The sequence below is a fragment of the Bombina bombina genome, chromosome 4 (assembly GCF_027579735.1).
Source record: "Bombina bombina isolate aBomBom1 chromosome 4, aBomBom1.pri, whole genome shotgun sequence".
NCBI lineage: Eukaryota > Metazoa > Chordata > Amphibia > Anura > Bombinatoridae > Bombina > Bombina bombina.
This window is the reverse complement of record NC_069502.1, coordinates 21,875,831-21,898,252: the sequence shown is the minus strand read 5'-3', so window position 1 is coordinate 21,898,252 and position 22,422 is coordinate 21,875,831. Positions and strand designations below refer to the sequence as shown.

Genomic DNA, 22,422 nt, shown 5'->3' with positions numbered 1-22,422 from the left:
GCTCTTGTGCTACACCAGTATGTTATAGCGCACCTCTAGCTCTTGTGCTACACCAGTATGTTATGGCACACCTCTAGCTCTTGTGCTACACCAGTATGTTATGGCACACCTCTAGCTCTTGTGCTATACCAGTATGTTATGGCGCACCTCTAGCTCTTGTGCTATACCAGTATGTTATGGCGCACCTCTAGCTCTTGTGCTATACCAGTATGTTATAGCACACCTCTAGCTCTTGTGCTACACCAGTATGTTATGGCACACCTCTAGCTCTTGTGCAATACCAGTATGTTATGGCACACCTCTAGCTCTTGTACTACACCAGTATGTTATAGCACACCTCTAGCTCTTGTGCTACATCAGTATGTTATGGCACACCTCTAGCTCTTGTGCTACACCAGTATGTTATAGCACACCTCTAGCTCTTGTGCTACACCAGTATCTTATAGCACACCTCTAGCTCTTGTGCTACACCAGTATGTTATGGCACACCTCTAGCTCTTGTGCTACACCAGTATGTTATGTCACACCTCTAGCTCTTGTGCTACACCAGTATGTTATGGCACACCTCAAGCTCTTGTGCTACACCAGTATGTTATGGCACACCTCTAGCTCTTGTGCTACACCAGTATGTTATGGCACACCTCTAGCTCTTGTGCTACACCAGTATGTTATGGCACACCTCTAGCTCTTGTGCTACACCAGTATGTTATGGCACACCTCTAGCTCTTGTGCTACACCAGTATGTTATGGCACACCTCTAGCTCTTGTGCTACACCAGTATGTTATGGCACACCTCTAGCTCTTGTGCTACATCAGTATGTTATGGCACACCTCTAGCTCTTGTACTACACCAGTATGTTATGGCACACCTCTAGCTCTTGTGCTACACCAGTATGTTATGGCTCACCTCTAGCTCTTGTGCTACACCAGTATGTTATGGCACACCTCTAGCTCTTGTACTACACCAGTATGTTATGGCACACCTCTAGCTCTTGTGCTACACCGGTATGTTATGGCACACCTCTAGCTCTTGTGCTACACCAGTATGTTATGGCACACCTCTAGCTCTTGTGCTACACCAGTATGTTATGGCACACCTCTAGCTCTTGTGCTACACCGGTATGTTATGGCACACCTCTAGCTCTTGTGCTACACCAGTATGTTATGGCACACCTCCGGCTCTTGTACTACACCAGTATGTTATGGCACACCTCTGGCTCTTGTGCTACACCGGTATGTTATGGCACACCTCTAGCTCTTGTGCTACACCAGTATGTTATGGCACACCTCCGGCTCTTGTACTACACCAGTATGTTATGGCACACCTCCGGCTCTTGTGCTATACCAGTATGTTATGGCACACCTCTAGCTCTTGTGCTAAACCAGTATGTTATGGCACACCTCTAGCTCTTGTGCTATACCAGTATGTTATGGCGCACCTCTAGCTCTTGTGCTATACCAGTATGTTATGCCGCACCTCTAGCTCTTGTGCTATACCAGTATGTTATGGCGCACCTCTAGCTCTTGTACTATACCAGTATGTTATGGCGCACCTCTAGCTCTTGTGCTATACCAGTATGTTATGGCGCACCTCTAGCTCTTGTGCTATACCAGTATGTTATGGCTCACCTCTAGCTCTTGTGCTACACCAGTATGTTATGGCTCACCTCTAGCTCTTGTGCTACACCAGTATGTTATGGCACACCTCTAGCTCTTGTGCTACATCAGTATGTTATGGCACACCTCTAGCTCTTGTGCTACACCAGTATGTTATGGCGCACCTCTAGCTCTTGTGCTACACCAGTATGTTATGGCACACCTCTAGCTCTTGTGCTACATCAGTATGTTATGGCACACCTCTAGCTCTTGTGCTACACCAGTATGTTATGGCGCACCTCTAGCTCTTGTGCTACACCAGTATGTTATGGCACACCTCTAGCTCTTGTGCTACACCAGTATGTTATGGCACACCTCTAGCTCTTGTGCTACACCAGTATGTTATGGCACACCTCTAGCTCTTTTGCTACACCAGTATGTTATGGCACACCTCTAGCTCTTGTGCTACACCAGTATGTTATGGCACACCTCTAGCTCTTGTGCTACACCAGTATGTTATGGCACACCTCTAGCTCTTGGGCTACACCAGTATGTTATAGCACACCTCTAGCTCTTGTGCTACACCAGTATGTCATGGCACACCTCTAGCTCTTGTGCTACACCAGTATGTTATGGCACACCTCCGGCTCTTGTGCTACACCAGTATGTTATGGCACACCTCTAGCTCTTGTGCTACACCAGTATGTTATATCACACCTCTAGCTCTTGTGCTACACCAGTATGTTATGGCACACCTCTAGCTCTTGTGCTACACCAGTATGTTATGGCACACCTCTAGCTCTTGTGCTACACCAGTATGTTATGGCACACCTCTAGCTCTTGTGCTACACCAGTATGTTATGGCACACCTTTAGCTCTTGTGCTACACCAGTATGTTATGGCACACCTCTAGCTCTTGTGCTACACCAGTATGTTATGTCACACCTCTAGCTCTTGTGCTACACCAGTATGTTATGGCACACCTCTAGCTCTTGTGCTACATCAGTATGTTATGGCACACCTCTAGCTCTTGTGCTACACCAGTATGTTATGGCACACCTCTAGCTCTTGTGCTATACCAGTATGTTATGGCACACCTCTAGCTCTTGTGCTACACCAGTATGTTATGGCACACCTCTAGCTCTTGTGCTACATCAGTATGTTATGGCACACCTCTAGCTCTTGTGCTACACCAGTATGTTATGGCACACCTCTAGCTCTTGTGCTACATCAGTATGTTATGGCACACCTCTAGCTCTTGTGCTACACCAGTATGTTATAGCACACCTCCAGCTCTTGTGCTACACCAGTATGTTATAGCACACCTCCAGCTCTTGTGCTACACCAGTATGTTATGGCACACCTCTAGCTCTTGTGCTACACCAGTATGTTATGGCACACCTCTAGCTCTTGTGCTACACCAGTATGTTATGGCACACCTCCGGCTATTGTGCTACACCAGTATGTTATGGCACACCTCTAGCTCTTGTGCTACACCAGTATGTTATGGCACACCTCTAGCTCTTGTGCTACACCAGTATGTTATGGCACACCTCTAGCTCTTGTGCTACATCAGTATGTTATGGCACACCTCCAGCTCTTGTGCTACACCAGTATGTTATAGCACACCTCCAGCTCTTGTGCTACACCAGTATGTTATAGCACACCTCTAGCTCTTGTGCTACACCAGTATGTTATAGCACACCTCCAGCTCTTGTGCTACACCAGTATGTTATAGCACACCTCCAGCTCTTGTGCTACACCAGTATGTTATGGCACACCTCCGGCTCTTGTGCTACACCAGTATGTTATGGCACACCTCTAGCTCTTGTGCTACACCAGTATGTTATGGCACACCTCTAGCTCTTGTGCTACACCAGTATGTTATGGCACACCTCCGGCTCTTGTACTACACCAGTATGTTATGGCACACCTCCAGCACTTGTGCTACACCAGTATGTTATGGCACACCTCCGGCTCTTGTACTACACCAGTATGTTATGGCACACCTCTAGCTCTTGTGCTACACCAGTATGTTATGGCATACCTCTAGCTCTTGTGCTACACCAGTATGTTATGGCACACCTCCGGCTCTTGTGCTACACCAGTATGTTATGGCACACCTCTAGCTCTTGTGCTACACCAGTATGTTATGGCGCACCTCTAGCTCTTGTGCTACACCAGTATGTTATGGCACACCTCTAGCTCTTGTGCTACACCAGTATGTTATGGCACACCTCTAGCTCTTGTGCTACATCAGTATGTTATGGCACACCTCTAGCTCTTGTGCTACACCAGTATGTTATGGCACACCTTTAGCTCTTGTGCTACACCAGTATGTTATGGCACACCTCTAGCTCTTGTGCTACACCAGTATGTTATGGCGCACCTCTAGCTCTTGTGCTACATCAGTATGTTATGGCACACCTCCGGCTCTTGTGCTATACCAGTATGTTATGGCACACCTCTAGCTCTTGTGCTACACCAGTATGTTATGGCGCACCTCTAGCTCTTGTGCTACACCAGTATGTTATAGCGCACCTCTAGCTCTTGTGCTACACCAGTATGTTATGGCACACCTCTAGCTCTTGTGCTACACCAGTATGTTATGGCACACCTCTAGCTCTTGTGCTATACCAGTATGTTATGGCGCACCTCTAGCTCTTGTGCTATACCAGTATGTTATGGCGCACCTCTAGCTCTTGTGCTATACCAGTATGTTATAGCACACCTCTAGCTCTTGTGCTACACCAGTATGTTATGGCACACCTCTAGCTCTTGTGCAATACCAGTATGTTATGGCTCACCTCTAGCTTTTGTGCTACACCAGTATGTTATAGCACACCTCTAGCTCTTGTGCTACACCAGTATGTTATAGCACACCTCTAGCTCTTGTGCTACACCAGTATGTTATGGCACACCTCTAGCTCTTGTGCTACACCAGTATGTTATGGCACACCTCTAGCTCTTGTGCTACACCAGTATGTTATGGCGCACCTCTAGCTCTTGTGCTACACCAGTATCTTATGTCACACCTCTAGCTCTTGTACTACACCAGTATGTTATAGCACACCTCCAGCTCTTGTGCTACACCAGTATGTTATGGCACACCTCTAGCTCTTGTGCTACACCAGTATGTTATGGCACACCTCTAGCTCTTGTGCTACACCAGTATGTTATGGCACACCTCCGGCTATTGTGCTACACCAGTATGTTATGGCACACCTCTAGCTCTTGTGCTACACCAGTATGTTATGGCACACCTCTAGCTCTTGTGCTACACCAGTATGTTATGGCACACCTCTAGCTCTTGTGCTACACCAGTATGTTATGGCACACCTCAAGCTCTTGTGCTACACCAGTATGTTATGGCACACCTCTAGCTCTTGTGCTACACCAGTATGTTATAGCACACCTCTAGCTCTTGTGCTACACCAGTATGTTATGGCACACCTCTAGCTCTTGTGCTACACCAGTATGTTATGGCACACCTCTAGCTCTTGTGCTACACCAGTATGTTATGGCACACCTCTAGCTCTTGTGCTACATCAGTATGTTATGGCACACCTCTAGCTCTTGTACTACACCAGTATGTTATGGCACACCTCTAGCTCTTGTGCTACACCAGTATGTTATGGCACACCTCCGGCTCTTGTGCTACACCAGTATGTTATGGCACACCTCTAGCTCTTGTGCTACACCAGTATGTTATGGCACACCTCTAGCTCTTGTGCTACACTAGTATGTTATGGCGCACCATTTGAGAAACACTGGTCTGTGCACTGGGAAGAAATCTCTAATAGAGAACATCTACCTACGTCAAAACTATTTCCAGTTCCCGCGGACGTCTTTGAAACAGGGAAATCCACCCTCTCTTCTCAGGACAATAATTACAGACAGATGGCTACACAGATCACAGTATAGTGAATGTACCATGCTGTCCCCCTAGCGTCTGCGAGTGCGCTGATGACTGTAGCTGTGCATACAGCTCAAGGATAACACCGGAGAGAGTAAAACTGCCATAAAGATTATGTTTTTGAAGCTCTGCAGATTGCTTTGTCAGTATAGCAATGCTTGCAAATAAATCATACGTTTCCTGTCCCTTTAATAGAGTAAAGGAGCTAAAGCTTTAAAGTAACACAGTAGGGGGCCAAGTTAGCAAGCTCCGAATGGACCCCTGCTCCATAAACCTAAAGACCCCTGCTCCATAACCTAAAGACCCCTGCTCCATAAACCTAAAGACCCCTGCTCCATAACCTAAAGACCCCTGCTCCATAACCTAAAGACCCCTGCTCCATAAACCTAAAGACCCCTGCTCCATAAACCTAAAGACCCCTGCTCCATAAACCTAAAGACCCCTGCTCCATAACCTAAAGACCCCTGCTCCATAAACCTAAAGACCCCTGCTCCATAACCTAAAGACCCCTGCTCCATAAACCTAAAGACCCCTGCTCCATAACCTAAAGACCCCTGCTCCATAACCTAAAGACCCCTGCTCCATAAACCTAAAGACCCCTGCTCCATAAACCTAAAGTCCCCTGCTCCATAACCTAAAGACCCCTGCTCCATAACCTAAAGACCCCTGCTTCATAAACCTAAAGACCCCTGCTCCAAACCTGTCCACCTGCTCTGAGGCAGCAGACACCCCCAAGAATATGCACAGCTAAGGTATGAAGTTATCTGAGGTCTCATAAACCACTCAACACCTTCATTATTATACAAATCCAACTTCTCCAAACCTTACAGAGCCAAATGGGTAACAGCTGCATCTCTGGCCTCTATAGACACGGTAATGCATTTCCTGCACTCAGCTCTCACTCACACTCAGTCACATCCCTGCAAACGTTCTACTGTATTTATTGTCTACCATACGTGTGCACAGTACGCCTCATCTGTCACCGTCACTCAGCTCTCACTCACACTCAGTCACATCCCTGCACACGCTGTAATGTATTTCTTCTCTACCGTAAGTGTGCGCAGTACGCCTCATCTCTCACTGTCACTCATCTCTCACTCACACTCAGTCACATCCCTGCAGACACTGTAATGTATTTCTTCTCTACCGTAAGTGTGCGCAGTACGCCTCATCTCTCACCGTCACTCAGCTCTCACTCACACTCAGTCACATCCCTGCACACACTGTAATGTATTTCTTCTCTACCGTAAGTGTGCGCAGTACGCCTCATCTCTCACTGTCACTCAGCTCTCACTCACACTCAGTGACATCCCTGCAGACACTGTAATGTATTTCTTCTCTACCGTAAGTGTGCGCAGTACGCCTCATCTCTCACTGTCACTCAGCTCTCACTCACACTCAGTCACATCCCTGCAGACACTGTAATGTATTTCTTCTCTACCGTAAGTGTGCGCAGTACGCCTCATCTCTCACCGTCACTCAGCTCTCACTCACACTCAGTCACATCGCTGCAGACACTGTAATGTATTTCTTCTCTACCGTAAGTGTGCGCAGTACGCCTCACCTCTCACTGTCACTCAGCTCTCACTCACACTCAGTCACATCCCTGCACACGCTGTAATGTATTTATTGTCTACTGTAAGTGTGCGCAGTACGCCTCATCTCTCACCGTCACTCAGCTCTCACTCACACTCAGTCACATCCCTGCACACACTGTAATGTATTTATTCTCTACCGTACGTGTGCGCAGTACGCCTCATTTCTCACCGTCACTCAGCTCTCACTCACACTCAGTCACATCCCTGCACAAACTGTAATGTATTTATTCTCTACCGTACGTGTGCGCAGTACGCCTCATTTCTCACCGTCACTCAGCTGTCACTCACACTCAGTGACATCCCTGCAGACACTGTAATGTATTTCTTCTCTACCGTAAGTGTGCGCAGTACGCCTTATCTCTCACTGTCCCTCAGCTCTCACTCACACTCAGTCACATCCCTGCAGACACTGTAATGTATTTCTTCTCTACCGTGTGTGCAGTACGCCCCATCTCTCACCGTCACTCAGCTCTCACTCACATCCCTGCAGACACTGTAATGTATTTATTCTCTACCGTAAGTGTGCGCAGTACGCCTCATCTCTCACTGTCACTCAGCCCTCACTCACACTCAGTCACATCCCTGCACACGCTGTAATGTATTTATTGTATACCATACGTGTGCGCATTACGCCTCATCTCTCACCGTCACTCAGCTCTCACTCACACTCAGTCACATCCCTGCAGACACTGTAATGTATTTCTTCTCTACCGTACGTGTGCGCAGTACGCCTCATCTCTCACCGTCACTCAGCTCTCACACTCAGTCACATCCCTGCAGACACTGTAATGTATTTATTCTCTACCATACGTGTGCGCAGTGCGCCCCATCTCTCACCGTCACTCAGCTCTTCCTCACGCTCTGGCTTGTCCCTCCAGTCTGTCTCTTCGTCTTGCTTGATCCTCAGCAGGATGTCTGGGCTGACGGGGATAGCAGCATCTGAGAGGAGAGAGAAGATAAGTGAGTTTGTTTTGCAAATGGGTTTGCAAAGTTACCCTTGGTATCTGGAATTTGGTTTAATTCTAACACTGGATCCATTAGAACAAAAGTGTAACTCAATATATTGCACTTCTGCTCTAATAGATCCAGTATCAGAAACGAAGGGTAAAATCAATAACTGCACATGAATAGTGACATAAGAAAATTGTGCACGAGTACAACCTACAGGTGCATGTGTGAGGTGCATGTGTACGTAAGGTGTATGTGTATGTGAGGTGTATGTGTATGTGAGGTGTAGTGTATGTGAGGTGTAGTGTATGTGAGGTGTATGTGTAGGTGAGGTGTATGTGTATGTGAGGTGTATGTGTAGGTGAGGTGTACGTAAGGTGTATGTGTAGGTGAGGTGTATGTGTATGTGAGGTGTATGTGTAGGTGAGGTGTATGTGTACGTAAGGTGTATGTGTAGGTGAGGTGTATGTGTATGTGAGGTGTATGTGTAGGTGAGGTGTACGTAAGGTGTATGTGTATGTGAGGTGTATGTGTATGTGAGGTGTAGTGTATGTGAGGTGTAGTGTATGTGAGGTGTATGTGTAGGTGAGGTGTATGTGTATGTGAGGTGTAGTGTATGTGAGGTGTATGTGTAGGTGAGGTGTATGTGTAGGTGAGGTGTATGTGAGGTGTAGTGTATGTGAGGTGTATGTGTAGGTGAGGTGTATGTGAGGTGTAGTGTATGTGAGGTGTATGTGTAGGTGAGGTGTATGTGAGGTGTAGTGTATGTGAGGTGTATGTGTAGGTGAGGTGTATGTGTATGTGAGGTGTATGTGAGGTGTATGTGTAGGTGAGGTGTATGTGTATGTGAGGTGTAGTGTATGTGAGGTGTATGTGTAGGTGAGGTGTATGTGTAGGTGAGGTGTATGTGTAGGTGAGGTGTATGTGAGGTGTAGTGTATGTGAGGTGTATGTGTATGTGAGGTGTATGTGAGGTGTATGTGTATGTGAGGTGTAGTGTATGTGAGGTGTAGTGTATGTGAGGTGTATGTGAGGTGTATGTGTATGTGAGGTGTATGTGTATGTGAGGTGTATGTGAGGTGTATGTGTATGTGAGGTGTATGTGAGGTGTATGTGTATGTGAGGTGTATGTGTATGTGAGGTGTATGTGTATGTGAGGTGTATGTGAGGTGTATGTGTATGTGAGGTGTATGTGTATGTGAGGTGTATGTGTATGTGAGGTGTATGTGTATGTGAGGTGTATGTGTATGTGAGGTGTATGTGTATGTGAGGTGTATGTGTATGTGAGGTGTATGTGTATGTGAGGTGTATGTGAGGTGTATGTGTATGTGAGGTGTATGTGTATGTGAGGTGTATGTGTATGTGAGGTGTATGTGTATGTGAGGTGTATGTGTATGTGAGGTGTATGTGTATGTGAGGTGTAGTGTATGTGAGGTGTATGTGTAGGTGAGGTGTATGTGAGGTGTATGTGTATGTGAGGTGTATGTGTATGTGAGGTGTATGTGTAGGTGAGGTGTATGTGAGGTGTATGTGTATGTGAGGTGTATGTGTATGTGAGGTGTATGTGTAGGTGAGGTGCATGTGTATGTGTAGGTGAGGTGTATGTGAGGTGTATGTGTATGTGAGGTGTATGTGTATGTGAGGTGTAGTGTATGTGAGGTGTAGTGTATGTGAGGTGTAGTGTATGTGAGGTGTAGTGTATGTGAGGTGTATGTGTAGGTGAGGTGTATGTGTATGTGAGGTGTATGTGTACGTGAGGTGTATGTGTATGTGAGGTGTAGTGTATGTGAGGTGTAGTGTATGTGAGGTGTAGTGTATGTGAGGTGTAGTGTATGTGAGGTGTATGTGTAGGTGAGGTGTATGTGTATGTGAGGTGTATGTGTACGTGAGGTGTATGTGTATGTGAGGTGTAGTGTATGTGAGGTGTATGTGAGGTGTATGTGAGGTGTATGTGCATGTGTATGTGAGGTGTATGTGTACGTGAGGTGTATGTGTACGTGAGGTGTATGTGTACGTGAGATGTATGTGTACGTGAGGTGTATGTGTATGTGAGGTGTATGTGTATGTGAGGTGTATGTGTACGTGAGGTGTATGTGTACGTGAGGTGTATGTGTACGTGAGATGTATGTGTACGTGAGGTGTATGTGTATGTGAGGTGTAGTGTACATGAGGTGTAGTGTACGTGAGGTGTAGTGTACGTGAGGTGTAGTGTATGTGAGGTGTAGTGTATGTGAGGTGTAGTGTATGTGAGGTGTATGTGTAGGTGAGGTGCATGTGTACGTGAGGTGTATGTGTACGTGAGGTGTATGTGAGGTGTATGAGTATGTGAGGTGTATGTGTATGCGAGGTGTATGTGAGGTGCATGTGTATGCGAGGTGTATGTAAGGTGTATGTGTACGTGAGGTGTATGAGTACGTGAGGTGTATGTGTACGTGAGGTGTATGTGTACGTGAGGTGTATGTGTACGTGAGGTGTATGTGTACGTGAGGTGTATGTGTACGTGAGGTGTATTTGTACGTGAGGTGTACGTGTATGTGAGGTGTATGTGTATGTGTATATGAGGTGTATGTGAGGTGTATGAGTATGTGAGGTGTATGTGTATGTGAGGTGTATGTGTATGTGAGGTGTATGTGAGGTGTATGAGTATGTGAGGTGTATGTGTATGTGAGGTGTATGTGTGGTGTATGTGAGGTGTATGTGTATGTGAGGTGTAGTGTATGTGAGGTGTAGTGTATGTGAGGTGTATGTGTATGTGAGTTGTATGTGTATGTGAGGTGTATGTGTATGTGAGGTGTATGTGAGGTGTATGTGTATGTGAGTTGTATGTGTATGTGAGGTGTATGTGTATGTGAGGTGTATGTGTATGTGAGGTGTATGTGTATGTGAGGTGTATGTGAGGTGTATGTGTATGTGAGGTGTATGTGAGGTGTATGTGTATGTGAGTTGTATGTGTATGTGAGGTGTATGTGTATGTGAGGTGTATGTGTATGTGAGGTGTATGTGAGGTGTATGTGTATGTGAGTTGTATGTGTATGTGAGGTGTATGTGAGGTGTATGTGTATGTGAGGTGTATGTGAGGTGTATGTGTATGTGAGGTGTATGTGTATGTGAGGTGTAGTGTACGTGAGGTGTATGTGTAGTGCATGTGTAAGTCAGGTGCTTGTGTAATACTAATACTAATGTGACCCTGATAGAACTAAATAAACGTGCACACAGATCACTCACACACCTCACGGCAGTGTCACCACAATACTAATGTGACCCTGATAGAACTAAATAAACGTGCACACAGATCACTCACACACCTGACGGCAGTGTCACCACAATACTAATGTGACCCTGATAGAACTAAATAAACGTGCACACAGATCACTCACACACCTCACGGCAGTGTCACCAGGATACTAATGTGATCCTGATAGAACTAAATAAACGTGCACACAGATCACTCACACACCTCACGGCCGTGTCACCAGGATACTAATGTGACCCTGATAGAACTAAATAAACGTGCACACAGATCACTCACACACCTGACGGCAGTGTCACCAGGATACTAATGTGATCCTGATAGAACTAAATAAACGTGCACACAGATCACTCACACACCTGACGGCAGTGTCACCAGGATACTAATGTAACCCTGATAGAACTAAATAAACGTGCACACAGATCACTCACACACCTCACGGCAGTGTCACCAGGATACTAATGTAACCCTGATAGAACTAAATAAACGTGCACACAGATCACTCACACACCTGACGGCAGTGTCACCAGGATACTAATGTGATCCTGATAGAACTAAATAAACGTGCACACAGATCACTCACACACCTGACGGCCGTGTCACCAGGATACTAATGTGATCCTGATAGAACTAAATAAACGTGCACACAGATCACTCACACACCTGACGGCCGATTCACCAGGATACTAATGTGATCCTGATAGAACTAAATAAACGTGCACACAGATCACTCACACACCTGACGGTCGTTTCACCAGGATACTAATGTGATCCTGATAGAACTAAATAAACGTGCACACAGATCACTCACACACCTGACAGCCGTTTCACCGGGATACTGTCAGGGTGCCAGGAATCAGACTGAGACGAGAAGTGCAAAAATAATCACACCTTTATTAATAGCAAAAAATACTAAAAAGTCCACAAGTCAAATAACAAGCCAGGAATCGAAACCAGAGCAGGTAGTCAGACGACCCGAGTCAGGAGCCAAAGTGAGTAGTCAGACGAGCCGGAATCAGGAACAAGGAGAACAGCAGAGTCAGGAACAAGCCAAGGATCAGGAACCAGGAAGGACGTCAGACAGCCAGGTAATATACAGGAGCTCTCACAGGTCCGAGACAACGCAAGGGCAAAGCATACTGAACAGAGGCCCTTTAAATAGTAAGTGATGACATCACAATTCTGAGACTGCATCCTGTCTCACACTGATGACATACACCAGTCTGGCCATAAACGGAAGTGCAGGAATTGAGCAGCATCACACAGTATGCACACAGTATGCACCAGAGTCAGCAAGAGAGGTGAGTAAAATGGAAACGGGCATGGAAGGCACGGAGGAGGGCGGGAGCATGAACAGAGGAGGGAACTCATAAACGCTCCTCCGGACCGTAGTCCCTCCAGTGAACCAAATACTGTACGCGGCCCCTGGACATACAATAGTCAATAATGCTGCTGACCTCATACTCCTCATGGTTGTCAACAAATATAGGACGGGGACGAGGCAACACAGTGGTAAACCGATTACAAACCAATGGTTTCAAGAGGGACCCATGAAAAACATTGGAGATGCGCATTGCAGGAGGAAGGTCAAGAGCGTAGGCCACAGGATTGACCCGTCAGAGTATTCGAAAAGGACCTACATAACGGGAAGCCAGTTTATTGGGCACACGAAGATTCAAGTTGCGGGAGGACAGCCAAACTCTCTCACCAACCTGGTAGGAAGGTGCGGGCAGACGCCTACGATCAGCCTGGAACTTTTGGCGCTGCATAGAACGATGAAGTCAATCCTGAATCTGCACCCACGTGGAACGGAGTTGCCGGAGATGCTCCTCCAAAGCCGGAATACCCTGAGACATAAATGAATCGGGCAACAAGGATGGTTGAAACCCATAATTCGCAATGAATGGAGGTAACTTGGAGGAAGCATTAATAGCACTATTACGAGCAAACTCTGCCCAAGGTAACAGTTTAGACCAATTATTGTGGTGATCTGAGACATAGCAACGGAGGAACTGTTCCAGAGCTTGATTAGACCGTTCCGCAGCCCCATTGGATTGAGGGTGATATGCCGAGGAGAAGGAAAGCTGGATCCCCATTTGAGCACAAAGGGAACGCCAAAATCTGGAGACAAACTGGCTACCCCGGTCCGACACTATATCCTTGGGTAACCCATGTAAATGGAAGACCTCACAGACAAAAATTGAACCAAGCTCCTGAGCGGTAGGCAACTTCTTCAAGGGAATGCAATGTGACATTTTAGAAAAACGGTCAACCACCATAAGGATAACAGTATTGCCATTGGAAACAGGGAGCTCGACAATGAAGTCCATGGAAGAATGTGTCCAAGGACGCTCATCATTAGCAATAGGTTGAAGAAGACCCACAGGAAGACGTCGAGGAGTCTTATTCTATGCACAAACTTAGCAGGAGGCAACATACGCAGAAACATCAGAACGAAGACCTGGCCACCAGAATTGTCGAGTGACAGACCAAATCATTTGGTTCTTGCCTGGGTGACCTGCGGCTTTAGGATAGTGGTAAGTGTGCAAAAGTTTAGTTTGAAGATTCTCAGGAACAAGACACTTACCGCTAGGCTTCTCAGGAGGTGCATAGGTTTGTGCAACCAGGATCTCCTCCCCCAAGGGAGAAGTCAAATTAGTGCTTATGTTAACCAAAATGTGGCCAGGAGGTATAACTGGAGTAGGTACAGACTCCTCCTTGGACAAAGGGCAAAATTGTCAAGAGAGGGCATCAGCCCTAACATTCTTACTACCAGGCAAGTAGGAGACCGCATAATTAAACGAGACAAAAATAGCGCCCATCTGGCCTGTCGGGCGACAAACGTTTTGCTTCAGATAGATAAGTTAAATTCTTGTGGTCAGTAAGAATGAGTACTGGCATGCTAGTACCCTTGAGAAGATGCCTCCATTCCTTGAGTGCCAAAATTATGGCCAGTAATTCCCTGTCGCCAATTTCATAATTGCACTCCGCTGGAGACAATTTCTTAGAGAAGAAACCACATGAATGCAAGGAACCGTCAGGCATAGGACGTTGAGACAAGAGGGCACCTACTCCAGTCTCAGACGCATCGACCTCAAGAAGGAAAGGCAGGACAGGGTTAGGATGATCCAGAACTGGAGCGGCAGCAAAGGCAGTTTTAAGACTATCAAAGGCCTTAATGGCAGTAGGTGACCAATGGAGTGGATCATTCTCTTTATGGGTCATGTCTGTGATAGGTTTGACCAAGGAAGAAAAGTTTTTAATAAACTTTCTATAGTACTTGGCGAACCCCAAAAAACTTTGAATAGACCGAAGACCAACTTGTCAGGATCCAAGGAGAACCTTGCAACTGAGATAACATAACCTAGGAAGGTTACTTGAGTCTGATAGAACTCACATTTCTCGAGTTTACAAAACAGGCCGTTCTCACGTAGTCTTTGAAGAACCTGTGTAACATCAGAACGATGAGCCTCAAGTGTGGGTGAGTGTATGAGGATGTCGTCCAAGTACACCACAACACACTGTTGCAACATATCTCGTAGGGCATCATTAATAAATTCCTGGAAAACAGCAGGAGCATTACATAGGCCAAAGGGCATTACAAGATACTCATAATGCCCGCTCCTGGTGTTAAATGCTCTTTTCCATTCGTGGCCCTCCTTGATCCTAACGAGATTGTACGCTCCTCTCAAATCAAGTTTAGTAAAGAACGTAGCTCCCTTGAGGCGGTCAAAGAGTTACGTAATGAGCGGAATAGGGTAGGCATTCTTAATGGTAAGATGATTAAGACCCCTATAATCGATGCTTGGTCTTAACTCACCGCCCTTTTTCTTCACAAAGAAGAAGCCAGCCCCTGCAGGAGAGCAGAATTTGCGGATGATCCCCCGTGACAGAACATCGGCAACATACTCCTCCATAGCACAATTCTCCGCAACAGAGAGAGGGTAAATCCGGCCCCAAGGAGGAATGGCTCCGGGTTGCAGGTCTATGGCACAATCGTAAGACTGGTGAGGAGGCAACGTACCGGCACGCACCATGTCAAAAACGTCTAGGAACTCTCGGTACTGCTCTGGCAATTGAGATACCGAAGAAGTGCACAAGACTTTAACTGGTTTCCGAAGACAAGTGAAAATACATTGCGGAGACCACAACAAAATTTTGGACCTGCGCCAGTCGAGACTGGGATTGTGCTTTTGGAGCCAGGGATAACCCAGAACAACCGGAAAATGTGGAGAGTTTATTACCTGGAACTGGAGGGTTTCAAAATGGAGAGCACCAACAGCCATGGATAACGGAGCAGTTTCGTGAGTAACGAGTGCGGGCTGAACAGGTCTGCCATCAATGGCCTCAATAGCAAGCGGAACGGACCGAGGCAAAACAGGAATGGAGTGCTTTGATACAAAAGCACTGTCAATGAAATAGCCCACAGCACAGGAGTCAACAAGAGCCTGGGTGACTATGGAGGAGTCCACCCAGGAAAGGACAACCGTAACCAAAGGTTTCTCCTTTAGCGGTTCCGGGAATGAGGATAAACCACCCAAGGTCTGCCCCCGACAGGACCTTAGGTGTGAGCGTTTCCCGGCCGTGTAGGACAAGACTTCAAAAGGTGACCCTGTAACCCACAATAGAGGCAGAGCCCCTCCCTCCTCCTAAAGGCCCTCTCCGCCAAGGAGAGACGCGTGAATCCCAACTGCATCGGCTCAGCAGTACCTGGTGACTCGGGACCAGGAGGCATGGGAGGAGAGGGAGGCATGGGTGGGAACGACATGTAGGAGACAATGGAACAGGAGGCTTCCGCAAGCGCTCCTTGAAAGAGGGCCTCTCACTTAGTCCGATTTCAATTAGGATAAAAAAAGACACCAATGCCTCGAGATCTTCTGGTAAATCTCTGGCAGCAATTTCGTCTTTAATCGCATCAGAGAGCCCATGAAAGTAGGCGGCAACAAGGGCTTCATTGCTCCAACCTACCTCTGCGGCAAGCGTACAGAACTCAATGGCATACTGAGCAACAGATCTTGTACCTTGCTGAATGGACATGAGTCGTTTAGCAACAGAGGAAGAGCGAGCCAGAACATCAAATTTGAAATCACAGGTTTATTAGTCTCCCACAAGAGATTAGCCCAGGCAAGAGCTGTGTCAGAGAGTAACGAGATGAGAAATCCCACCTTAGCTCTGTCAGAGGGAAACGCCTGAGGTAACATCTCAAAGTAAATGCCCACCTGGTTCAAAAATCCTCTGCACTGATTAGGATCGCCTCCATAACGCTGAGGTAGAGGTGCAGAACCAGACATGCTCCTGGTAGGACTAGGTGCAGCAGCAGAAACAGGAGCAACCATAACTTGTGGGACACTTTGGTCCAAATGTGCAGTGCGAGTCAGCAGGGTTTGCAGGGCTAGTGCAAATTGATCCAAGCGGTGATCCTGTTCATTCATCCTCGAAATTATGGCAGGTAAAGGTGGATTATTAGCACCATCAGGATACATGGCCCTTGCATAATGTCAGGGTGCCAGGAATCAGACTGAGACGAGAAGTGCAAAAATAATCACACCTTTATTAATAGCAAAAAATAATAAAAAGTCCATAAGTCAAATAACAAGCCAGGAATCAAACCAAAGCTGGTAGTCAGACGAGCTGAGTCAGGAGCCAAAGCGAGTAGTCAGACGAGCCGGAATCAGGAACAAGGAGAACAGCAGAGTCAGGAACAAGCCAAGGATCAGGAACCAGGAGGGACGTCAGACAGCCAGGTAATACACAGAAGCTCTCACAAACAGGTCTGAGACAACGCAAAGGCTAAAGCATACTGAACAGAGGCCCTTTAAATAGTAAGTGATGACATCACAATGCATCCTGTCTCACACTGATGATATATACCAGTCTGGCCATAAAAGGAAGTGCAGGAATTGAGCTGCATCACACAGTATGCAGCAGAGTCAGCAAGAGAGGTGAGTAAAATGGCTGCCAGCAGCACATGGCAAACAAAACAGGAAAAAACCCTGACAGATACTAATGTGATCCTGATAGAACTAAATAAAAGTGCACACAGATTACTCACACACCTGACGGCAGTGTCACCAGGATACTAATGTGATCCTGATAGAACTAAATAAACGTGCAAACAGATCACTCACACACCTGACGGCCGTTTCACCACGATAATAATGTGATCCTGATAGAACTAAATAAACGTGCAAACAGTTCACTCACACACCTGACGGCCGTTTAACCACGATAATAATGTGATCCTGATAGAACTAAATAAACGTGCACACAGATTACTCACATATCTGATGGCCGTTTCACCAGGATACTGTCAGGGTGCCAGGAATCAGACTGAGACGAGAAGTGCAAAAATAATCACACCTTTATTAATAGCAAAAAATAATAAAAAGTCCACAAGTCAAATAACAAGCAAGGAGTCAAAACCAGAGCTGGTAGTCAGACGAGTCGAGTCAGGAACAAGCCAGAGATCAGGAACCAGGAAGGACGTCCGGCAGCAAGGTAATAAACAGGAACTCTCACAAACAGGTCTGAGACAACGCAAAGGCAAAGCATACTTTAAATAATAAGTGATGACATCACAATTCTGAGATTGCATCCTGTCTCACATGGATGATGCACACTAGTCAGGCCATAAAAGGAAGTGCAGGAAATGAGCAGCATCCCCCACAATGCACCATAGTCAGGAAGAGAGGTGAGTAAAATGGCTGCCAGCAGCACATGGCAAACAAACAGGGAAAAAAAACCTGACAGTACCCTCCCCTCAACGACCCCTCCCCTGCGGGAGGAAAAAAGGCTTATTAGGGAAACGGTCATGGAAGGCACGGAGGAGGGCGGGAGCATGAACATCAGAGGAGGGAACCCAAGAATGCTCCTCTGGACCGTAGCCCCTCCAGTGAACCAAATACTGTACACGGCCCCTGGACATACGAGAGTCAATAATGCTGCTGACCTCATACTCCTCATGGTTGTCAACAAAGATAGGACCGGGACGAGGCAACACAGTGGTGAACCGATTACAAACCAATGGTTTCAAGAGGAAGACATGAAAAACATTGGAGATGCGCATAGCAGGAGGAAGGTCAAGAGCGTAGGCCACAGGATTAACCCGTCGGAGTATTCGAAAAGGACCAACATAACGGGGAGCCAATTTATTGGAAGGCACACGAAGGTTCAAGTTGCGGGAGGACAGCCAAACTCTCTCACCAACCTGGTAGGAAGGTGCGGGCAGACGCCTACGATCAGCCTGGAACTTTTGGCGCTGCATAGAACGATGAAGGCAATCCTGAATCTGCACCCACGTGGAACGGAGTTGCCAGAGATGCTCCTCCAAAGCCGGAATACCCTGAGACATGAATGAATCGGGCAACAAGGATGGTTGAAACCCATAATTCGCCATGAACGGGGATAATTTGGAGGAAGCATTAATAGCACTATTACGAGCAAACTCTGCCCAAGGTAACAGTTCAGACCAATTATTGTGGTGATCTGAGACATAGCAACGGAGGAACTGTTCCAGAGCTTGATTAGACCGTTTCGCAGCTCTATTGGATTGAGGGTGATATGCCGAGAAGGAAAGCTGGATCCCCATTTGAGCACAAAAGGAACACCAAAATCTGGAGACAAACTGGTTACCTCGGTCTGACACTATCTCCTTGGGTAAACCATGTAAACGGAAGACCTCGCGGGCAAACATTGAAGCAAGCTCCTGAGCGGTGGGCAGCGTCATCAAGGGAATGCAATGTGACATTTTAGAAAAACGGTCAACCACCATAAGGATAACAGTATTGCCATTGGAAACAGGGAGCTCGACAATGAAGTCCATGGAAGAATGTGTCCAAGGACGCTCACCATTAGCAATAGGTTGAAGAATACCCACAAGAAGACGTTGAGGAGTCTTATTCTGTGCACAAACTGAGCAGGAGGCAACATACGCAGCAACATCAGAACAAAGACCTGGCCACCAGAATTGTCGAGTGACAGACCAAATCATTTGGTTCTTGCCTGGGTGACCTGTGGCTTTAGGATAGTGGTAAGTGTGCAAAAGTTTAGTTCGAAGATTCTCAGGAACAAAACACTTACCACTAGGTTTCTCGTGGGTGCAGAACCGGACATGCTCCTGGTAGGCATAGGTGCAGCAGCGGAAACAGGAGCAGCCAACACTTTGGTCCAAATGTGCAGTGAGAGTCAGCAGGGTTTGCAGGGCTAGTTCAAATCGATCCAAGTGGTGATCCTGTATATCCATCCTGGAAATGATGGCAGGTAAAGGTGGATAATTAGCACCATCAGGATTCATGTCCTTTGCGTAATGTCAGGGTGCCAGGAATCAGACTGAGACGAGAAGTGCAAAAATAATCACACCTTTATTAATAGCAAAAAATAATAAAAAGTTCACAAGTCAAATAACAAGCCAGGAGTCAAAACCAGAGCTGGTAGTCAGACGAGCCGAGTCAGGAGCCAAAGCGAATAGTCAGACGAGCTGGAATCAGGAACAAGGAAAACAGCAGAGTCAGGAACAAGCCAGGGATCAGGAACCAGGAAGGACGTCAGGCAGCCAGGTAATACACAGGAACTCTCACAAACAGTTCTGAGACAACAGAAAGGCAAAGCATACTGAACAGAGGCCCTTTAAATAATAAGTGATGACATCACAATTCTGAGACTGCATCCTGCCTCACATAGATGATGCACACCCGTCTGGCCATAAAAGGAAGTGCAGGAAATGAGCAGCATCCCCCACAATGCACCATAGCCAGCAAGAGAGGTGAGTAAAATGGCTGCCAGCAGCACATGGCAAACAAAAAGGGAAAAAACCCTGACAGATACTAATTTGATTCCGATAGAACTAAATAAACGTGCAGACAGATTACTCACACACCTGACAGCCGTTTCACAAGGATACTAATGTGATCCTGATAGAACTAGATAAACGTGCACACAGATCACTCACACACCTGACAGCCGTTTCACAAGGATACTAATGTGATCCTGATAGAACTAAATAAACGTGAACACAGATCACTCACACACCTGATGGCCGTGTCACCAGGATACTAATGTGATCCTGATAGAACTAAATAAACGTGCACACAGATCACTCACACACCTGACAGCCGTTTCACAAGGATACTAATGTGATCCTGATAGAACTAGATAAACGTGCACACAGATCACTCACACACCTGACAGCCGTTTCACAAGGATACTAATGTGATCCTGATAGAACTATATAAACGTGCACACAGATCACTCACACACCTGACAGCCGTTTCACAAGGATACTAATGTGATCCTGATAGAACTAAATAAATGTGCACACAGATCACTCACACACCTGACGATGGGTTTCTCAGCCGTAGCCTGTTACCCAGATGAAGTGGACCAGTGAATATTCCATACACTGTAACCTCAGCAGTCCTGATTTGTTTTTTTGTTCTATAAACTATTTAAATGTTTATTATTTTTAGAATCTGGGTGAATTAAAGGTCAAGTTTTTTCTCTTTTTTGGTCTCATCTATATGTACAATTTGCAGTAATAAGTGTGAGTCTAAAAGATGTTTCTTTTTGGTATTAACTCTTTATACGCACCACACACACACACTTGTATGAATGATACAATTTGGGTTTAAATTGATACTGATATAGGATTATTTGTACTCAGGACTCCTTTTCCTGTGTTATTTAAACCTTATGTTGTACATTTTCTTCAGCCGTAGTGGGACAGTCTGTCATTTGTGTTTTACTGACACTAGCTAAAGGGTTAAACACAATTACTGTCCCACTCGCTAGTAGATAAGTAGACAATGCCAATGAGTTATGCACTAGGCATCATAGAAGTTCGCACGTCTTCTGGGCATCAGCTAAACTACCATTGTAGCTGCAGGTGTCTCATTTCTGTATACACTGTATCCTTCTCATTTAGAGGTAGCCGGACTTGAAGTTAACGTTTAGTGAGGCGCAAAACAACCTAACGCACCATCATTCTTACCGCTGGCTGCAGCTCTCATCTCATTGTGACCAGTTCTGAAAGATTCTTCATCTTTAATCTTCAACAGAACATCAGAATTGACAATACTGTAACCTGGTGAAGAAGAAGCAGACGTCAGTGCCAGATCAGTAAAACTTAAATTATGCTTACCTGATCATTTTCTTCTGTACGGGGAGAGTCCAAAGCTACATTCATTACTTTTGGGAAATACATAACCTGGCCACCAGGAGGAGGCAAAGACACCCCAGCCAAAGGCTTAAATACTCCTCCCACTTCCCTTATCCCCCAGTCATTCTGCCAGGGGAACAGGGAACAGTAGGAGAAATATCAGGGTGAAAAAAGGTGCCAGAAGAATGAACAAAAAATAATTGAAGGGGGGGCAGGGCCGAATCCTGAAGCAGCAGGACGCATCTCAATGAGGCTCTCGACTTGAGTATAGTTCTCATAGATATTTCCTCTCAAATATTAAGCTTAGTGTGGCATATCCTACACATCAGAAAGCTGGAAACCTGTTTACAACACGGACAGGCTGCGAGAGTGGAAACCTTAAATGCGACCGTGACCTATGCTCTTCAGGAGCGCCACACGAATCCGCCATTACTCAGGCCTGTATTCTATCTATAGAGACATTCCACGTGGCTAAGGCTGCTGCAACTAATCCCCCCCAGATACCTGAGTTACAGACGCTCAATACCTACATCTCTACACCAATAACAGATATCCCCACCATTGAGGTTTCGATCTTGTTGAGAGTAATAGGAGATCTTCTCACCAACTTCCAGGAGTCCTTTGCAGAGTCCATACGCTCAGCGTTTAACGACCCTATCACTAACCCACTCCCTGAGGCTCAGCAGATAGCTTGTGCCAGTAAACTGGATAACAACATAACCTCGGATGTTAATCCAGAAGGCTTTGTCTGCATTTCCACCTTCTAATAAACGTAAAAGGTCTTTTAAAACTTCTCATTCAGTTGATGAAATTTCAAATGACCAACAACATAATAATTTATCCTCCTCTGATGAGGATCTATCTGATACAGAAGATCCTTCCTCAGACATTGACACTGACAAATCTACTTATTTATTTAAAATAGAGTATATGTGTTCTTTATTAAAAAAAGTGTTAATTAC

General features: G+C 46.1%; 1 protein-coding gene across 1 annotated transcript in view; it reads right to left on the bottom strand.

Annotated features, from left to right (window-relative positions):
* LOC128655852 (uncharacterized) overlaps window positions 1-22,422 on the bottom strand; it is a 148,174-nt gene that overhangs the window by 48,784 nt on the left and 76,968 nt on the right. The window contains exons 4-5 of the mRNA XM_053709419.1: window positions 21,293-21,385; window positions 7,948-8,049 (exon numbers count right to left, since the gene is read on the bottom strand). Of these exons, the coding sequence (XP_053565394.1) occupies window positions 7,948-8,049; window positions 21,293-21,385 (195 nt within the window). The remainder of the gene's footprint in view (window positions 1-7,947; window positions 8,050-21,292; window positions 21,386-22,422) is intronic.